The sequence below is a fragment of the Setaria italica genome, chromosome VIII (genome assembly GCF_000263155.2).
Source record: "Setaria italica strain Yugu1 chromosome VIII, Setaria_italica_v2.0, whole genome shotgun sequence".
Lineage (NCBI taxonomy): Eukaryota > Viridiplantae > Streptophyta > Magnoliopsida > Poales > Poaceae > Setaria > Setaria italica.
In genome coordinates, this window is record NC_028457.1 from 2,539,978 (window position 1) to 2,562,154 (window position 22,177).

Here is a 22,177-nt window from a genome sequence, read left to right on the forward strand (position 1 = left end):
TGCAAGCTGGCGTTCATGTGATGCCCATTACTCTGCATGCATCCAAATTCGATCTCTGAGGTTTTCCGACGTCGAAGTGGGGGTAATGTATAAGAAGAAGAATCGATTGCAACAGATCACTGAGAATTACCAACAACAGGAAGCGACGGCTTACAAGTTTCACCGGCCAGGTGCACATTCCACAGGACCAAGCATAGCACTGTCACAGCGCCACTGATAATGACTAGTACCATGATTGACACACAGGAGCTAGTCTCTGACGCTGACAGGAAGCCCAGTCAAACGAAATTAACACATGCATATGTGTGATGGGTTTAATTTGTTAGGAAATTAACACAATAGGTTAGTTCCAAAAAAAGGTAAAAACAGTAACTATGCAGAGCTTTGGCAAAATCGGTCGAACACTACCATGGATTGGAAGTTAGATGGAGACCTCCACGAATGCTGCTGCATTCCGGAGGACGGCTCGCCAAAATCGTTGAGGCAGTGAGCTGTGCAGGGATGAGCTCGAAACAATAACAGAACGGCGGTCTTCGGCTTTGCTTGTGGTAAGGGCCGATCGACGCCATCAGCTGCTAGACTGTTAATTTAATTTGCACAACTCACTTCATGATCGACAACAAGATCAAGCCACATGGTTTCACCAGAGAAGATATCATTTATTTACTTCGCAAAAAAGGAGAAGAGAATTATTTAGACGGCAGCAAGACCTGACCCGTGGAACTCCTGTGAAGCTGCAGCCTGCAGGGGCATTTGACTATAGCTTCTTTTCTTTTATTTTTTGGGGGAGGGAATTTGACTATAACTAAATGATATCATGCATGCCACATGGGCCATTTTAATATATGCATCCAGAATCGATCTGGGCTTACTACTAAAAAAATCGATCTGGTGGCAGTACTTGGGGGATCCACTGATACCGTGGGCTGAACCCCGTGAAACTCCTGCGGAAGCTGCAGTGGCCCATGTAGCCCACTAAGGCATATCTAGCGGAGACAAGTGGAAACATTTTGTTTAAGAGTCTGAACTCTTCATTTCGTCTTAAAGCTCGTTTGGTTCCCTAGAATTAAATCTCATTCAAAGAATATTATTTTATCAATTGAATTTAATAGAAATTTAATTACCTTGAATCAAATTCATTTCAATTTTCTTGTTTGGATGTACCAAGAAATTAATTCTAAGAATTAAATTTCAAATATTATTTGAACATCCAAATGAAACAACATGCTACCAACATAGCTCTCTCTCTAACCCATAAAGTTATCGGACTTCAAATGAAGTCTCCATTATTATCAGACAATCGGTCTTCCACAAAATGCTACAAAGAAAAGTATTCAAGCAACGGACCAAAGATACTAGTAGCATGTCTTGTACAAATGAAGTATTCCAAGCTCCACCATTGTTGCATGGGTGTTAGTTACAAACATCTAACACACCACATAGACAATGCAATTATGACAGATATAGATAGTTCGGCCCACATATTATTTCAAGACAATGCAAGCCCAATAGAAACTATCCATCCCTTGGTAGTATAATTTATAGATGAGCCAGTTTTTTTCACTTCGTGAGCTGTTTTAGTAGCCAACTCTTTCTCATCTCCATCAGAAGCGCCAACAAAGACTCATATCTGCGTGCATCACAATAAAGACTCATACCTACGTGCATCACCGGTCATCAACTAAGTCCAACAAAGAACCTTCGTCCAATCCTTCTACTTCGCATTCAATGTGCTCCCTGCTTAAGTGATTCAGTGAACTTGTTAGCCTAGTTTGAACTAAAAAAATCTATCCAAGTAGACTTTTTTATCCATCCAACAACAGCATGGGCCCCATACATATCGCAGACCGGTCTACAATGGGCCTAGCAGCATTTTTCCTTGGGCCGGCTTTGTGTAGATGAGGCCATCGTCAGATTTGCAAAGTGCCCATACAGCCGCAGAAGGTTCATCCGCAGCAGTTCAGCAGCACGAACAGCAGCTAGGCACGAACATCCAAGTCTTCGCCCATGAACATCAATATGTTGGGACCGTAGATCCCGAATATGTTATAGAGAGAAGGGGAACGAAAAAAACAAACCAAGTGAACAAAATGAACCAAATGAACGAATGGCTAAGAATTCCCTTCTCCAAGTTTAGGACTCTATTTATAGATAGGAGAAGATGTCTGTCTATATTAATTCCATTAGGGTCAATTAGTACAGATAGATTCAAATTTCAGGATGTTACAACTCAGTCCCTAACCCTCAGAAACAAGCCCTACACCCTATTTCGAGCCTCTTTTATACACAGGGGGTTCCAGCCTTAGGTCACCTAAGTTGCACCCCCGACAGTAGCCTTTCAACTATTCAGTCTTGATCAGTACAACAAGACCTAATAGTTGCTAATGTTAAAAGAGACCAGCAACTCATACTCTAGATGTATGCCTTTGGGTGCCTTGAATGATGAGCTTTAAATCGGTAGAAAACTTCACTCTTGAGCCTCGATCAGTAGGCCTTGCTTTGATAGCCGATGTAGTCGTGATTGAAGGTAGTTGTAACATCTTCAAGCTTTCTCTTACGAGCACCGAACAAAGGATGGACTGTTCCTCCAGTACAACCCTAGCCCTTGTTGGCCGGTGTTCATGAGAGAAGCTTCGTCTGTAGTGGAAGTAGTCAAAGTAGTAGATGTAGTAGTGGTGGCTGAGGCTGAATCGTACGTGAAGTTAGTGATGACTTCGAAGCTGACAGCGCTCCCCTCTAGGCAATGTAGGGATGTCAAGGTAGATGATGATGCCGAGGGTAACGGTGATGCCGAGGGCGAGCCCCTCGTACCCATGTCAAGGGTGAACCTCTAGAGCCGACGTAGCCGAAGATGTGAAGTCGAGGATGACATCGAGGTTGATCCCTCGAGCTGATGTGCTAGAAGACACGAAGTCGCGGATGATGCTGAAGTTGAGCCCCTTGGGACGATTACCATAAAAAAAAATCGAAGTTGGTATGCAGGATTGTTAGCACCACCAGTGTCATCTTATCACCTTCGATGGTGACATCACCTTTGCCTGAGATCCCAGCGTTGATTTGTGCTCTCCGGAATGTACATATCGCGCTCTGCGGAAGACGCAGTCGTCCTCGTTCCGCCGAAGGATCTGCAGCTAGCTGAGGAGATGCAGCGACTGAGAAACTTGACATGGAAGCCTTCGAGCGGAGGCAGAGAAAGTTCCGATGGCTGAATCGTCGTCGTCACGACCGATATTTCACCCGCGCAACATCCGTGACAAGGATCTACTCCTTGTAGCCGTCGATGGGCCCCGAACGGATCTCCTGGAGCAGCTGGCAGAACGGCAGAACCCAACGGGCAGCTGGCAGAACGGCAAAACCTAAGAAGGATCCTCAAAATGTGGAAATCACATTTACCAAGCTTAGAGAAATCTATACAGAACAACAAATCAACCCTACAATTCATGGACCTAATAGAAGAGGCAAGAGATCTCAGTGTAGAAGAATGGAACTTTAGATATCTGGTTGAACAAAATTTGGAACAGCTACTACTTCAGCAGAGAACCTACTAGAAGCAAAGGGGGAAGGTCAGGTGGATCAAAATGGGGGATGAATGTACAAGATTTTTCCATGCACAGGCATCTATCAAGAAAAGAAGAAATACAATAACTCATCTAAGGGATGAAGGGGGTACTCAAACATCTCAGCATGAAGCCAAAGCTGAAATATTATGGAAATCCTTTAAACAAAGGTTGGGGGTCTCAGAATACACACACATGTATTTCCAGTTAGAGGATTTGTTACAACAAGAGGACAACCTTGAAATATTGGATGAACCATTTTCAAAGGAAGAAATAGATAAGGTAATTGCAGAACTCCCAAATGATAAGTCACCTGGGCCGGATGGTTTCAATGGAGAATTCATCAAAAAAAGCTGGCAGGTAATAGCAGAGGACTTCTACAAACTCTTCCAAAACTTCTATGATAACAACATTTGTCTACAAAGTATAAACTCCTCATATATCACACTCATCCCTAAGAAGGAAAGCCCGATGGATGTGGGAGATTACAGACCCATTTCGTTACTCAACTCGACCCTTAAGATAATTACTAAACTTCTGGCGACAAGACTACAACAAGTGATCAGGGGAATGATACACCAGAACCAATATGGCTTCATCAAATCTAGGAGCATTCAAGACTGTTTAGCATGGGCCTATGAGTACTTACACATCTGTAAAAGGTCAAAAAGGGAACTGATCATTCTCAAATTGGATTTCGAAAAGGTGTTTGATATAATTGAGCACAAAGCCATTATAGAAGTCCTGAAGCATAAAGGATTCGAGCCCAGATGGTTGAATTGGATCCAAGATATCTTAGCAACAGGAACATCTTCGGTTTTATTGAATGGAGTCCCAGGGAAAGTATTCCACTGTAAAAGAGGAGTACGACAAGGAGATCCACTGTCTCCCCTTCTATTTGTTCTGGCAGCTGACCTTCTTCAAACCATAGTAAACCATGAAAAAGAATTAGGCAGTTTTAACCTCCCCATTCCTCAGGGAGCAGGGACAGACTTCCCCATAGTCCAATATGCCGATGATACGCTGTTATTCATGGAAGCCTGCCCCAGGCAGCTCTTGAAATTGAAAGAAATCCTGCACATCTTTGCCCTGTCGACCGGACTCAAGGTTAATCACAGAAAATCGACAATGATGCCCCTGAATATCACAAATGAAAGATTAGCCAGTCTAGCACACATTTTTGAATGTCAACATAGCTCCTTGCCTTTCACATACCTAGGTTTGCCTCTGGGAACGACCAAGCCAAACATGGAGCATTTCATGCCTCTCCTACAGAGAATTGAAAGAAGACTAAATTCGATGTCCATGTTCTTAAGTCAAGGGGGAAAACTAGAAATGGTCAACTCTGTGTTATCTTCATCAGCTGTGTTCTACATCTCCACCATCAGACTTCATAAAGGGGTGATAAAACAGATTGATAAATTTAGAAAGCACTGTTTATGGAATGGGGCAGATCCAAGCTCAAAAAAACCTTCAAAAGCAGCATGGCCAATGGTGTGTGTGCCCAAGGATAGTGGGGGCCTGGGAGTTATCAATATTAATGCACACAATGAGGCTCTCCTTATGAAATTCCTGCACAAATTCTACACAAAAGCAGATACACCATGGGTCAATTTGATCTGGAACAGCTATTATCACAATGGCACACTACCTGGAACACAATCCAAAGGATCCTTCTGGTGGAGGGATGTTCTTAAGACGCTTAACAAATACAAGGGCATAGCCTCGGCTATGATATCGGATGGCTCAACAGTCTTCTTCTGGCATGATCTCTGGAATGGAATAATACCAAGTCGGGCATATCCGGAGTTGTTCTCCTTTGTCAAAGAAACTAATAGCACTTACAGGACAGCATCTGGAAGGACCAACTTCATACAAAACTTCAACCTTCCCCTTACTGCCGAGGCTCATAGTCAATACTTGGACTTGCAACAATTCATTGAGAGAATCACGCCAACAGCAAGCAGAGATGTCTGGTCATACATATGGGGAACAACGAATTTCTCATCACAGAAAGCATATAAAACAATCATCGGCCAACGGGTTGTCCATCCAAGCTTTATTTGGTTATGGAGGTCAAAATGCCAGAAAAAACACAAACTTTTCTTCTGGTTACTTCTCAGAGATCGGCTAAACACAAGAGACCTATTGGACCGAAGACACATGCAGCTTGAGTCACAAACTTGTGAAATGTGCATTTGGCAAAAAAAGAGAAACAGTTAAACATCTTTTCTTCTGCTGTAGATTTGCCAAAGCTTGTTGGAACAGCATAGGGATAACATACACCTCCACAAGAACGGTTACGAACATTATCTCACAAATTAAAAGCAAGCTACAGGTTCCCTTCTATATGGAAATCATCATTTTGATGACTTGGAGTATTTGGACAACAAGAAATGGATGGTTTTTCAACAATTTGGCTCCATCTTCTGGGGTTTGCTTGCAGAAATTCACATCTGAATTCAAAGACGTCTTGCTAAGAGTAAAGCCAAGATATCTGCAACAGATGGAAATATGGCTCCATCTGTTCACCACCCTTTAGAAAGAGCTCTTTGTTCTGTTTTCTTTACCCTTGTCTATTTCTAAGTGTTTCCTCCCTTCTTTTTAGGCTTTCTTTTCCTTACTTTGTTTTCTTCTTCTTCTTTTTCCTTCTCTGTTGCTCTTTGTTGGTTATTCTAAATTTGTACTGCTTCAGTTTTATTTATAATATAATCAGTAAGGGGCTTGCACCCTTCCTGTTTTCTCAAAAAAAAAAGGTGATCGCCCGGCCCTCGTCGGGTTCTGCAGTTTGGGGAAGGCAGCCTTGGTCGCCCAAGTGTTTTTTTTTTCCGACAAGCAAAATTGTATTATACATTCAAAGTTTTTCATCAAGTTGATACAAATTCCTTAAAGTGCATTTCCCGCCTCTGCATTATCAGAATACACACGGAAACGGAAGGTTCCCGAAGCACGCCGACAAGCGACAAGGCGGAGGTGTTCAAGAACGTGCTCAGGAAACTTACCGCGGACGCCAGCTCTTTCCAAAGGAATGATAGAATCTGACGTCCGCCAGCTTTGCCCATTTATCTTGTCTCAGCCTTTACCAAAAAACAGCATGTAGATTCGGCTCTCTGTTCAAGCAAGCATCTTACAGATATATATGAACATTGCTCTCTACCGAAGCAAGATCCCGTTGGCGCATAAAGTGTATCAAACTTGTCCATCACCACTCATAACAATCATTATAAATATATTACTGCAGCAAGGCAACAGTACGTGTTATGCTTGCGTGTACCAAATATTAAAATGAGGCCCATTATAACTACTGGTGCCGAACCTGGCAGGGGCGATCTGATGAAAGGACAAAGGTAACTAGATGTCATTTCTTGCTTTCATTTTGTTTATTATATTCAGATTATCCAAAGTCAATATAGTTGTCATGTTCCATTTTAGTATATGTTTACAATCATACGCACAGTTCTTCTTTCTTATAATAGAGTGTGCGAAGAACTACCCAGTTTTGTTTTGCCAACCGCTCCCTCTCTCCATAAATATAAGAATTTACAACAAAAAATTCTTAAACATTACTAGCATTTACTAGATTAATCGTGAGATGAAAAAGGGCCTCTAACCTAGTGGTTAGAGGCTTAGAGCACCTGAGTAGCACCAAGCAGGTTCGAGTTCGGCTCTCTATGGAAGCGAATTAAATTGATCTGAAATAAAAAAATAAAAAAGTCAGGAGCTTCTTCTACTAACTTCGGTAAAAAAAGATTAATCGTGAAACCAACTATCATAATATATAATTATTTCTATTTAATATAATTTATTTTATAGATATTATTGGTCAAAGTAGTACGTTAAAGACCGTGTCAATGTCTAAAATGCTTATATTGGTGGGAGGAAGTATAATTTTTTTTGGCGTCTTCCCCACATGATGTGTGCATATGTGTCACTAGTAGAGAACCCGGTATTAGTCCCAGATGGTAGGGTGCAAATCTTCCCAAAAACGATTCGGGATAAAGCAATCGAGATAAAAGGGGGTCTTTTGTCCTGGATCCCTCAATCAGGAATAAAGATCCCCTTTTATCCCGGTTGGTAATACCAACCGGGATAAAGCGGTTGCCATGTCAGGGGCAGCCCCTCGCCCCCTTTCATCCTGAATGATTTTGCAAAAAAGATTGCAAAAAAAAAATCTCGGGAGGGCCCCCACACGCGCAAGTCATAAGTCACAAGTCAGGCAATTTTTCACGCGAAATATGCGCATGCGCAGTCCATGGGATTCGAACCCACAACCTCAAGCCTCGCGTAGCTTCCTTGTCATCCCACCTACACAGCACATCTGACTATATAGGAGATGCAATCCTTTTGTATTAACTCGTGGGGATCCTTTTATCCCGGTTGGAAACACCAATCGGGATTAAAGATCCATTTTTTATCCTGGTTGGAAACACCAATCAGGATAAAAAGGGTCCCCCAAAGATGGCTGAATAAGGGATAAAAACTCTCGAACCCTTTTATCCCGGTTCGTATTACCAACTCGATTAAAAGGGTTTGAGGGCTTTTATCCATTTTCCATCCACCCGTGGGGTACACTTTTATCCCGGTTGGAGTTTCCAACGGAAAGATCCCCTTTTATACCGGTTGGTGTCGTGGGCTTTAGTCCCGGGTGGTAATACGTCCCGGTTGGTCTTACCACCTGGGACTAAAGGGTCCCTACGGGTGGTTGATTTTTTCACCAGGAATAAAGGGTCCCCACGAGTGGCTGCTTTTTGACCTGGGATGAAAGGAGCCTTTAGTTCTGGTTGCAAATACCAACCAGGAGTAAAGAGTGGCGTACCCCCTTTTCTCCCGGGCCTACTTTAAATTGGGACAAAGGGGGAGGATCGAAAGTTAATTTTCTACTAGCGTGGGTGTGAATGTAATATTTTTGAACAATTTGGTCTGCCACCACTATGCACCTTTTTCACAAACACAATTGCAAGGTTTCCTGATCGCGGCGAAATCAACTATTCACAATCGCTTGTAGGCATTTTACCCCTGAATTCCAGTTTCCTTCCTTTTATCTTTCATTGGTGTGGGCTTTAGCCCATTAATGATGTGTGTCCCCCAATGGTCTCTTTCTCCTTCTATTTTCTCCCTACTCTCTTCTCTCTAGCTTGTGAGATCCCATTTCTCTCTCTTTCTTCTTCGCATGAAATCCAACACGGCCACCGAAGGAGGTGGAGCGCTAGTTCATCAGCATCTTCACGAGTGGCATTTTGGAAGCTCTCCATGAGGCAGAGCTCGATGCGTGCATCGTCACCAAAGGACCACTGAAGGGAGATATATCTCGCACTTCCCTCGATTGATGCATCGCTAGGAAGGTCGACATTTGTGTATTCCTTTCTTTTCCTCCTCTCCTTGGTCCCTATCTGGCCTATATACTGAGGAGATTACCACTAGGATTCGGCCTCCACGCTGATGAGTCTAGCCTCTATGCATGGATATTGCAGCCGGAATAAGGTTGTTACCACCGAAGGAGACTATAGTAGCCCCGTCCATAGAGGTGAGGGCGAGATTGATGGCGGTGTGGCTGAGGGTAGGAGTCATGGAGAAGTGGTTCGTTTTTTGAAGCCAGATGATGGACGTCGTCTTGAGAAAAGGACAACTTTGGATTAAAGTAGGGCCAAAATAATACATGGCAACTATAGGTTGGTCGATGGCAACAACAATAGGTCCAGGGCGAGGAGCACAAGCATTGTACCTCCCTCCTCCCCCCCTCTGGTTGATAATTGTGCAGTATAATCACCAGATCGTGTGGGGAACCGGTTTTCTTCTTAATACAAAGATACACAATTCCCCGTGTGTTTTCTTTTTTGAGGCGAACAGCAGGAGAGGCCCCTACTGGTATTTTCTATTATAAAAGGAGAATTATATACAGTTTTACAAGGCCTTAGTCCCAAAGAGGAAAAGGAATTACAAAACCAGGCTTCCAACTCTATTTTCATGGAGGGCTTGGTTCTACCTCCCTAGGGATAGAGGCACGCCATCAAAAATGACTTCATTGCTATGATTCCAAATGGCCCACGAGGCCACCAGGAGGATTTTCTTGAAAATTTTCAAGTTGAAGTCTCTTCTAGCCTCAGTAATCATATCCATGCTCATCAGGCCCAAGTCCCATCCGATGTGTAGAAAACGCCAGCACCACTGCCTGAAGGTGCATGTGAAGAACAGGTGTACCAAGGTTTCTTCAGAGTTGCTGTTCTTGAAAAAAGAAGATCTCCAATGCGTAGCACACTTACACACAAGATCCCGTTCTTTCTCCTTTTGCAAAAGTATACGGGACCTCGTCCAGTGCGTGACCTTGAATAACACCTTACACATATATATATATAACATAGAGTGCTGACTCACACCAAGCTCTGAACCTTGGATTTTTGGTCCACTCCATGTAGCCAAAAATCAAACGTCTGAACGATATTATAGATGGGCATAAACAAAATTTAATGTTAATGATTTTCCAAAGGTACTTGGCACAATTGTAATTAAAATATAATTAATGAAAATAATTTGAATTATCTCATCCAGATGAGAGAAGCAACATTTCTCGCTTCTTCGCCAACTTCTTTTAATCATGAAATCTAGTTAATACCAAATACCAATGGAAACAGACAATCAATGATTTGTAATCACCTCCACATGAAACAAACACGGTGAAACACGTTATAATCAACTAAAGATTTATACATTGACCGAAGCATGTGAAGATCCCATTCTTTGTTATATAGTTAGTCACATTTGTTTTTATTATTTTTGTCATGTGTGTTGCACGATGAACTTACTTATATCTTCTCTTACTATTACTATTTGGAGGGTCCTTTTGAGGCCTACAGGTGAAGCCACCTAAAATTCTAAAACTCTAGATGGACACTCTATAAAATGAGAGAAATATTAGAAATTCTCAAGAAAGCAAAACATCTAGCATCAGTCCGCTGACTCAAATCATCATATCCATTAGATCTATCATGTTTTAAAAAAACTTACCCACCTATACCATTATGAAAATAGCCCAAACTAACTCTCCTAAATCTATATCTACATTACCCATCTTTGCCATTATATAAAATAAACTAAAGTTACCCCTAATCTTCATATAAATTACCCCACTTATATCATTATAAAAAATAATTTAAAATACGCCCCTTAATTTGCAACTAGATATCCTACCACTAATACTTAAAAAATAACTTAAAGTAACCCTTAAATTTGCATCTATATTATCCACATTTGCTATTATTAAAAATAACATAAGGTGACCCTAAATTTGTATCCAAATCACCTTTATTAAAAATATACCACCAGTATACACCAATATATCATTATACATTGTCTATTTCTTACACTATTTCTATATGATATAATACTTAAGGTATGTACGCATGATGTGTGTCACCATTTATAAAGATACAGAGCAAATAATGAGAATATATATTTCTATGTTAAAATTATAGCTCAAACTTAGGAACATTAAACAAATTTAAGTGCATAACTGTGATGCGAAGTGAAAAGTCAAAGATTTAAATGTGGATGAAGACATTATAGAGTAAACTAACTAAAATCTATCACAACTAGATGAAGATAATAAGTGTATATGTATATAAGTATTGTGTTTGAATATTTAACAAATGAGAGCTAACTCAAGCTAATAGTTTTGTAGGAAAGTGGCCTTATTATTTTTGTCTCATTGGACACTCCACAGACAAGACACGCTAGAAAAAAATCCTAGAAATTCTCACAAAAATCAAAAATAACAAACATCAATCTGTAAACTCTAATAACCATAGTCTATTTTATTTTCTAAAAAGTTACTACCACTATCACTATGAAAATATTTTAAGGTAAAACCCTAAACCTATATCTCAATTACAGAGCTCTACCATTATAAAAAATAATCTTCATCCAATTTTCCATGCATATCATTAGAAACTATAACTTAAAATGTCATTCTAAATTTTTATCTAAGTTACCCACATATACTTTTATCTAAGTAAACGTCTAGATCTTAATCTATTTATCCTCATGTTCATCGATAGAAATATCCAAAAGTAAACTAAGTTAAGGTATATACGCATGATGGGTGTCACCATGTAGACCATTTATACATGTATGAGAGTAAGTGATGAAAAATATTGATTTTTATGCTAAATACAATGTATAGAGGTGCAATACAAAATGAAAAAGTGCGAATGTAGATGAAAAAGTGTATAGAGTAATTAATAATTAAAAATCAATCACAACTAGACAAACATAATAAGTACACATCTATATGAGTATTATGTTGAAGTATTAAAAAAATGAGAGAACAGTAGGTAAATTTTTTTGATTAATTATTAGCTAGGAGTCTTTCTAAATAATTTTTAAATACAATATCTTTTAAAAATATTAGTGTGGATGGACTAGTTAGGTATTAACGGTGAACTGCATACATTCAGCTTGGCGCCTGCTGTCGAAGAGCTGTGGCAAACGTGGGAGATCCACAGCATGATCCTCGTCGGCCTGTTCCTGCAAGTCTTCCTCTTCCTCTTTTCGGGCAAACGGATGCGTAGCAACAAGACCCTGGGGCACATTGTTTTGTGGCTTGCCTACTTATCAGCCGACTCAGTGGCCACCTTCGTGCTGGGCCACCTCGCGGTCCGCGCGATCGAGCCGAGCGACCAGGGGCTCATGTCCTTCTGGGCGCCGTTCGCGCTCGTCCACCTGGGCGGGCAGGAGACCATGACGGCCTTCTCCATGCAGGACAACGAGCTGTGGAAGCGGCACCTACTGAACCTGGTCATCCAGGCAGCAGTCGCCGGCTACGTCGTGGGCAAGGCCTCTTGGCCGGACCGCCGGCTCAAGATGGCGTTGGTTCTCGTGTTCGTCTCTGGGTTCTGCAAGTACGCGTTGCGTACTATGTACCTCTACCTTGCGAGACCAAATTTTCTGAAGAGCAAATTTGCATGGAAGCTATACGGGCAAGGCAAAACTTCTTATGAGGACAACAGGGAAAGAGCCATAAATGACATGGAGGGAGTTCTTTATGGGTCGTTGTGCAAAGGCAGTACAGAGCGTCCACTGTTCAGGGAGTCCTTCAGTCTCACAACTGACATCATGGCAGGGGATGCTCCCCTCAATACAGTGCGGAGCATCACCTTAGCAGAGACTGGGAAGCTACCAGGCATGCTCGACAAGTTCCTGTCTCGTGATGACCACCACAACGCCTACGAGTACGTGGGAACACTTCTGGCACAGTGCTACTCGCGACTCTACACCAAAGGTTTTGTTCGAGAGCAGTTGGCGGGTTTCACACTGTGTCAGCGCAAGGAGGGACCCACTACATCATTTGGATCTTTAAAATCTTTGCGTACCCGGACTATAATCTTTGAAATCTACTTTTCGGGCAGCCTCTTCCCCTATGTCGCAATGCCGATAGCCCTGGTGCTCTTCGCGACCGCCGAAAAGGGGGACCCACTACTCCATAGTAGCAGAGGCAGAGTTGATATCATGGTGTCCTACCTACTGCTTGTGGGAGCAATAGTACTAGATGTGTCATCTGTTGTCAGCTTCTTTTTCTCCCGCTTCAGTTCCAAATGCTGCTCCAAGAAGAAACTGTGGTCCCAAAAGCTCAACCAATACAACATGATCAATAGTGCAGAGGTATCCAACAAGTTTGTTAGATATATATGGGAAAAGTGTGGCTACGAACATGATGCAGACCTCAGTATGCCCATCAAGAAGTTCATCCTCGACACTTTGTTAGTCTCGGGAACAAGAAAAGAATGGAACATTGCCAGCACCCGTGGCCAGCTAGCGCTTCATCACCGCAAGGCGACGACAAGCACACTAAGAGCACTTGAGGAGAGCGTCAGAACCGGTGTTGATTTCCCAAGAAGCGTGCTCATATGGCACATTGCAACAGACATCTGCTTTCGTTACTCCGGCGACAAGGACGCCGCCACCACTTATTCTGCTGATGGATTATTGAAGAAGCATTGCTATAAGCAGATGAGCAAAGAGCTATCAAACTACATCATGTACCTTGTCTTCAAGTGCGGTGTGATGCTTACTACCTACTCCCATGTTGTACATGACGAAACCCTATATGAAATTGCAAAAAAGCTATCACCGTATCGAGGAAATTGTGTTAATCCAGGTGATCTCAAGGATGCTGTCATCACGAAGGTTCTTCTTTCTGAAGAAATCAAGATGGAGCGTGAAGAATCAAAGGAACAAGTTGAAATAAGCAAGGTCGAGCATGAAGGAGAATCCAACGAGGAGGAAGAACGAGATGAAATTGTCCAGTTAGAGCATGAAGAATCGGCCAACGATGACAATAACGACGCAGCTGCCGAGGATCACATGAAGAAACTCTGTCAGAGTGCTGAAGCTCTATATTCTTCTCCAGTGCTGCCCCGTGCACGTGAGGTGGCCCAGGAGCTGATTAGCATCAAGGATGAAGCTGAGCGCTGGGACCTCATTGCCGCGGTGTGGGCGGAGATGCTTTACTACACCGCGCCACGTTGCGGGGCTGCTTTCCACGCCGAGCATCTAGCCAAGGGTGGTGAGTTCGTCACTCATGTTTTCGTTCTCATGTATTTGCTTGGTCCTTTCCTGCCACCCCCTGGTGCTTGACCTCCTGCACCTACTACTACATGCGCCTTTTCCAGCAATTATTTCATCATCGTGTACTCTTATGATTGTATCTTACTTCGATCCGAACCAAGAAACTAGCTTTTGAGTGTGTGTGGGCGCTCGCGCACGCGTGCAGCTGCCTTTTACCAACATATATGTAATAAGTTTCCAAATTCCATCTGCTCCAGTAGGACGATGGAATATATAAACACCGAATGGAACTTTTTTCATGAATTTCATTGAACGCAAGTTTCATATGTATCTCGTTGAACTGTAGTGATTGAACTTTGAGCTTTACTGAGCATGTGGTTGAATGAGATGATCCTTAAGCTGCTGAGCATATGAGCTGATCCGTGATAACCCATCAACCTGGACGAGACCTGGGCGCGTACGAGCGCGGCGGCACTGCCCGCGCGGACGAGCGCAGCATCGCGGTCGCTGTCGTCGCGGCGCGCATGTGGCTCACGGCATTGCGGGGAGACCCGCACGTACGGTTTTCGGGGGATCCGGCCGGCCGGTGCCCACCCGACTAGACGGTGGTGCGCGCCAACGCATCCTCCAACGATGGCTCCATTCTCTCTATTCATTCTCTCTCGTCCAATTCAACGAAAGAGCGGGCGAATGTGAGGCTTAAAAAAATTCTCTTCAAGAATAAGGTCTATATCCCGATTACCATCCCAAACACACCTTGCTTCTAATCGCCAAGATGACATAAGTCAACTTGTGACAAGCTCACCATATCATTGGGGATCACCCAAAAGAACGATCAACCTCGAGGTTGCTCGAATCCAAAAACCGCCTCAGGACCATGTAAAAACCCTTAACCTGGTGCCTTGATCCCCGGCTTGGGTCAAATCATGAGGTGCGGACAAACACTCTTAACTGCCAAAGCCTGAATTTAGCCTTGAAGGTAGGAAAAAGGTTTACTTTGATCGCTGACAAAATAACCTTGCCTCGGGCGTTCAGTTGTTTTGTGCAGGATAAAGGGGCAAGCGCGACCGAAGGTAAATCATCATCTGGCCAAGCGTTGAGGGGAACCAAGGCTCCCGAAGCTAGACAAGCCCTCGTGATGCTGGCCCAAGAGTGCCTGGACGTCCCAAAGGTGATCCAGCTCGTCAAAGAGAAGCTAAGGCGATCTGGGTGATCGAAGCTGTGAGTAACTCCGGGTGCGAGGTCAAGAAGCCTGGAGATGTGAACAATGTGGAAGCGTGATTTGCAGGCTATGTGAGAGCGCAAATCACGGAGCTGTTGGGGAGCAGGAAAAACGTGATCCATAAATGACCAAAATGTAAAGAATATTATGAGGATGTAGTAGTTGGGCGAGGGAAAATGTGTATAGTGTAAGAGTACCCCAAGCACTATAAAAGGGGGTCTTACCTTGATGTAAAGGGGGACGTTCACTATTCACTAAAAGCGATGGTTCGACTTCCTTCATTGTTGTGTTTTAGCTTCGTGAGAGGTTAAGGCCCAACATTTGGCGCCCACCGTGTTTTAAGCCACCAAGAAGCCCACGATGCCACCACAGAGAAAGAAGAAAGCTACCACAGAAGCCGAAGCCACGAAAGAAAGGCAGCTCGTTTCATTTGAGCCATTGTAGCAAATCATGTTGAACAAGGAGGAATGATACAGAAGAATAGAAAAAAACCTAAGGGGGAAAGTGCTGAAGGCAAGGGCTGGGCAAGATGCCTCCAACGAAGCCCTACTGCAAACAGATACTCAGGATGAGCCCCCAAGTGACTCAGAAGACGAGTTAACTTCGGTCCTGAGACAACTGGAGGAAATGAGAAGGCAGAAGGAGCAGTTTACATAATAGTTGCAAGCTTAGAGAGAAGTAGCCGACAAACTAGCAATGCTGAACGAAGCCAGAAAACAATTAGAACAACTACAGAGAGAGCTATGTGAGTTGGAGAACATGCAAACTACGCCACAACAGCCCACACCACCACCTATGCAAGCCTGCAACACCGATGCCACTCGCGTGATATTCACAAACTACAGCTTCGGCCAACAGGATTCACCGCCAGCTTCGAATTTGTGTGCAAGTATCAACAAGAGCTCACCATTGTCCGCTGGCTTACAGGCAGCCCCATGGCCACACACCTACAAAGCGGTGACTCCTTAAGCTCAATGGCTAGTCCGACCCTCATCAGTTTCTCATGAGCTATGAGGCCGCTGTAGCTTCGGTCGGAGGGGACGACTTCGTGCTAGCCAAGTCGTTTATCATTGCATCTGAGGGAGCAATGTTGCATTGGTATTCCTTGCTTCCACACCAATCAATACACAGTTGGGCTGACTTGAAGGTGAAGCTAACCCAAAACTTCCAGAGTTTTCACCAAATCATGACTGATGTGGGAGATCTTTATAATTGTGTGCAAAAGGACGAGGAGCCCTTAGCAAGCTACGTTAAGAGATTTGTTTAGCTTAAGGCTTAGACACCGCACGTGGCGGACAGTATCGCCATATTTGCTTGCATAATGCGACTTAGCCTAGGTCCAACTGCTTCGAAGCTGTCAAGAAAACCATAAAAAATAATGGAAGCTCTGTTCGTAGAGCTAGAAAAATACTGTGGGTCGGACGAAGACCACAGAAGAAGATTTGCACAAAGAATACGAACTTCGATAACAACCATAGAGGTGGGCACAATGGAAGAGGAAGAGGGTGAAACAATGGCCCATCGAAGCCAAACAACCAAGCCAGATAGATAAGACCATACCACTGCATATTTCATGAAAAGCAAACAAACCATGCAACATATTGGTGTCCCATCACTTTGGAGGTCAACGCAAAGAGGGCAGCAGAAAAGAAAACAACCGAAGAGGCGGTGCAAGCGCCTAAAATGATACACCACACAACCTTTTACCCACACCCAACCTATTATCCAAACCCTAGTAGCTTCGCAAATTTTCAACCACCAATGACTTAGCAACCTTCATCTGTTTTCCAACCTCAAATAAGGTAGCCTCGCCAAACTCAAGCCAACCACCACCACAGCCATGACATGAGATGCCACAACCACCGCCAAACCTACCCAATGAAATCCCAAAAGCTGAACCAAATCCACCAAATAATAATAACAAAGCCTTACCAACTTACGGCATGATATTCCAATCTTTGGAGGGTCTTCGCACTCTGAGCCTCACGAGGGTAGCTCCAATGAAATGCCAACATTTGGCATGATAATGTCAATCACTGGTGGATCCTCACTTGAATTTGAGAACAAGAGGCAAAAGCGAGATTACTTCTGGCAAGTGAATACAATCACCCCCGATGGACCATCAGCGAAGCCAAAATGGGAGCACATGCCAATCACATTCACAGAAGAGGATTCCAAACTAAAGACAGCCTCGCACAATGATGCAATGGTAATAGAGGCAATCATGGCCAACTAGCAGATAGGGAAAGTCCTGGTTGATACTGGCAGCTCTGCAGACATCATCTTCACTAACACCTTCAGAGAGATGAAGATTGACCCTCATCTCCTACAACCGGCCAAAGTCCCATTGCTACAACTGGCCAAAGTCCCATTGCTTGGCTTCGGGGGAAGGCCAGTCAAGGCTCTCGGAAAAATTTCACTTCCGGTCTCATTTGGAAATCTGGACAATGCAAGAACGGAACACATCACTTTCGACGTGGTTGAAATGTACTATCTTATTTCGCCATCCTTGGCGAGTTTTCATCAACAAATTTGATGCAGCAATCATACAACTCTTCCTTTGCATGAAGATACCAGCATTAAAGGTTGTCATCACTATATACGGTGATCAGCAAATGGCAAGAAACATAGAAAAAGGTGCAACCTTGGGCCAGAAGAATGTCCATCACCTTGCAACCCCGATCAAAGCCGACGAGCAAGAGAAAAAGAAGCCCTATGTCAACCCTAAGAGAGAAAAAGAAAAATAAAAATAAGTGCTGACGGAGAAACCAAAAGAGTCCTTTTGCACAACTATGTGCCGAATAGATATGTCACCATCGGGGCTAACCTCGAGCCTGAAGAAGAGCGCGAGCTGATCGAGTTCTTGAACAAGAATAAGGATGTCTTCGCCTAATTTGCAAGTGATATCCAGGGGGTGGACAGAGAAATAATTAAGCATAGCCTCGACATCAGACCCGGCGCAAAGCCAAAAAAGCAAAAGCTCAGAAAAAATGTCAGATGAAAAAGTCCAAGCTGTAAAGGCTAAAGTAGACAAGTTGCTTGAAGCCAATGTCATTAGGCCCATCCTTTATCCAGAATGGCTAGCCAATATTGTTCTAGTCAGGAAGAAGAATGGCAGATGGAGAATGTGCATTGACTTCACAGACCTCAACAAAGCCTTTCCCAAAGATGACTACCCTCTCGAGAGGGTAGACAAAGTAGTGGACAATGTTGCTAACAGCCAAATGCTTGCACTATTGGATCTATTTTCGGGATATCATCAAATTAGGATAAAGGAGGATGAAGAAAAAACAAGCTTTGCGACACCATTTGGAACTTTCTATTTTGTAAGAATGCTGGAGGGGCTGAAGTGACCACCATCGCCCTTGCCACACAGCTTCGCAGAAACATCCTTGCTTATGTTGATGACATAGTCGTCAAAAATGACAAAAGGGCTGATCATGTCCGTGACCTCGCGGAAACCTTCGCTAATTTGAGGGCAGCAAACCTGAGGTTGAACCCTGATAAGTGCGTATTCGGAGTACAGCGAGGCAAGGTTTTGGGTTGTCTGGTCACCACCAAGGGTATTCAGGCTAACCCTAAAAAGATTCAAGCACTTATCGACATGAAGGAGCCAACTTCGGTCAAGGATGTTCAACGACTTATCGGGAGAATAGCTACACTTAACAGGTTTATCCCTCGAGCCACAGAGTGAAGCATGGCCTTCTTCAAAACCTGGCAAAGCTCTAAGAGCTTCGAATGGGGCGAAGACTAGAGTAAAGCATTTCAAGAGCTCAAGGACTACCTACAATCCATGACCAAGTTATGCCCCCTTGAGCCGAGGTCGCCTCTATTGTTGTATGTTTTGGATTTGAACATGGCAATCAATGTAGCTATGATCCAAGAAAAAGAGGTCGAGGGCAAGCTAAGACAAATCCCAGTCAACTTCGCATTTGAAGCTCTCAATGGATCAAAACTACACTATTTAGAGCTCGAAAAAATCGCTTATGTAGTAGTCATGGTAGTGTGCAAGTTGCGCCATTATTTCGAGGGTCATAGAATTGTGGCTGTCACAAACCAACCACTCCACGATCTTTTCTCAAATAGAGAAGCTTCAAGCAGGATCGCCAAGTGGGCATCTGAACTGTTCGAATTTGTGGTGGATTTTGAAAGGAGGAGTGCCATAAAATCTCAGGTTCTAGCCAACTTCATCGTCGACTGAACATCCCCAAGTGCGAGCACCGACGAGGTTGAAACCCCATGGATTATATGCTGTGATGGTGCTTGGTGCGACGGAGGGGTTGGAGTAGCTGCTATCATGACCTCGCCCATTGGCGTAAAAATTAAATATGCCGTGAGGTTAAAATTCCCTAGCGGCTCAAGATCAACAAACAATACCACCAAATACGAAGCATTGCTCCTGGCACTGAGAAAGAAAGACCTAGGGCAACAAGTCTTCATAGTAAAGACAAACTCAAAAGTCATCAAGGAACACATAGAGAAAGAAAGCGAAGCCAAAGAGGCAGAGCTCGTCAAGTATCTTGCAATAGTCAGAGCAATGGAAAAACACTTCCGAGGTTTCACGGTCCGACATATCCTGAGGTCCAACAATGACGAAGCAAACAAACTTACGAAGGCAGCAGCTCAAAATGGGTTGATTCCCCCCAACGTGTTTTACAAGATTATCGAGACCCCATCAATGAAGCAGACGGTCTCGAAGCCCGTAAATGCGATCCAATGCTTTGACTGGCGGGCCAAAATCATGGCATACATGAGAGGATAGTTCGAGCCCCTCGATGAGATAGAACTCACTAGACTAAAAAAAAGGCCAGAGGATATGCAATAATAGATGGGGAATCGTACAAGGCTGGAATATCAACACCAGGGCTTCACTGCATTGACGCAGAAAGCGAGAAGGAGTTGCTAGCCGAAATTCATAAAGGGTTTTGTGGTTCTCATATTGGTTCCAGGGCCCTTGTGAGCAAAGCTCTAGGGTAGGGATTTTACTGGCCTTCAGCCATTCGTGACACTCAGGACCTCATGCGGGATTGTGAAGCCTGCCAGAAAATGGCAAACTAGGGACACGCACCGTCTCTCCCAATCCAGCTTATCCCACTGTCCTGGCCGTTGCAAAGACGGGGAACGAGCTTGGTAGGCCCTCTTCCAAAAGCCTAGGAAAACTAAAAGTTTGTAGCAGTTGTTGTGGACTACTTCACTAAATGGATCAGAGCCAAACTGCTAGCAACCATAACCTCGAATTGTTACAAAAATTCTTCTAGTAGAACATTGTTTGCAGGTTCAGGGAACCCAGGGAACTGACTGTGGACAATGGCAAGCAGTTCAACAACAATGATTTCAAAGAGTTTTGCACCAGCCTTGGAACAAAGATCAAGTTCTCCTCAGTATATCATCTGCAATCAAACGGTGCAGTGGAAAAAGTTAATGGCCTGATTTTCACAGCAATTAAGAAGTGTCTATTTGAACAGAAAAAAGGAAAATGGGTTGATGAACTCCCAAAGGTAATATGGTCGCACAACACCACTGAATCCCAGGCTACAGGTTTCACGCCCTTCAAGCTATAGCTTTTACCTCTTCTTGAGAAACTGGCATTGGATTTGAGCTTTTGATCGTCACATGATTGGTGTTGAGCCCTTTCTGCCTCTTCTTGAGGGATCATGTGCTTTCTATCTTCACATGATTGGTGTTGAGCCCTTTCTACCTCTTCTTGAGGAATCATATGTTCTTTGTCTCGGTTGTATCGAGCTGTTGCCCATGTATTTGGGGACCGAGACTTTCCAAGTTGATTTGGCATTTGTGATGGTTCTCATGCCTAGTGAATTTAATCTTGCCTTTACTTGGCTTTTGATCACTTGGATGAGATTTTTGGCTTTTACCTCCCAAACCATTTCTTTGTGCTTGAATGTTGTCAACACACTCATCAAGGGGGAGATTGAGAAAATCAAGGTTCATATGAACTTGATTTTATAGTGATGAGTGTTTGACAAATGTTGAAATGACTTTGATAGCATTTTGGGATTCATGAAGCTCTTGTGTCTTTTGCTTGACTCTTTGGTTGTCTTGTGGGATACATCAAGGGGGAAATTGAGAAATGTCTTTGATGCAACCTAGATTCTTTGTTTGGAGCTTGGATGATCCTTTCTCATATCAAGTTGCCTTGTGTTTGCTTTTACTTGGCTTTTAGGCACTTGAATGGCCATTTTGGGATTCATGAAGCTCTTGCGTCTTTTGCTTGACTCTTTGGTTGTCTTATGGGATACATCAAGGGGGAGATTGAGAAATGGCTTTGATGCAACCTAGAATCATTGTTAGGAGCTTGCATGATCCTTTTTCATGTCAAGTTGCCTTGTGTTTGCTTTTACTTGGCTTTTGGGCACTTGAATGAGTTTTTCTTTTGCTTTCAAATCATCTTTTGTCAATGCACTTATCAAGGAGGAGATTGAGAGACCAAGTTGAGAAGGACCTTGGTCTATTTGTGATGAGTGATTGATTAGATAATTTGAGGCTTTACCGGTGGAGTCCATACTTCATATGTGCATGATTATGCTAACGACTAACTGGATGTGTTGTACTGTGTTGTGGTGTTTGTACAAAATATATCTTGTGTGTTGTGTCTCTTGGCTTGTGATGTACAGGTGTAGGATGCGACGTGGCGGTCGACGGCATGAGGTGAAGGTCAAGCGCGAAAGGTCCATGCCAATGTACTAGGGCTGTGAAGGGTGGACATGAGTAGGCTTGGATCGAGGGACCCCAGGAGTCCGGGCGGAGTCATGGGCGATCCACATGGTGCACGGAAGAGCAAGAGTACACAGACGGTGATAGAGATGGGTCGGTCGAGTCA

At 43.5% G+C, this 22,177-nt stretch overlaps 1 protein-coding gene across 2 annotated transcripts; it reads left to right on the forward strand.

Annotated features, from left to right (window-relative positions):
- Positions 1–6,803: 6,803 nt before the first annotated feature.
- Positions 6,804–14,430, forward strand: LOC101765363. Of its 2 annotated transcripts, XM_022828985.1 has the most exons (3): positions 6,804–6,904; positions 12,008–13,608; positions 13,708–14,430. In XM_022828985.1, exons 1-3 carry the CDS (start codon positions 6,843–6,845, stop codon positions 14,184–14,186), a joined length of 2,142 nt encoding a protein of 713 aa, XP_022684720.1. In that variant the 5' UTR covers positions 6,804–6,842; the 3' UTR covers positions 14,187–14,430. The 2 variants fall into 2 exon arrangements, with proteins under 2 accessions (XP_022684720.1, XP_004978722.1); XM_004978665.2 differs by having other exon boundaries at positions 12,008–14,430.
- The last annotated feature ends 7,747 nt before the right edge of the window (positions 14,431–22,177 follow it).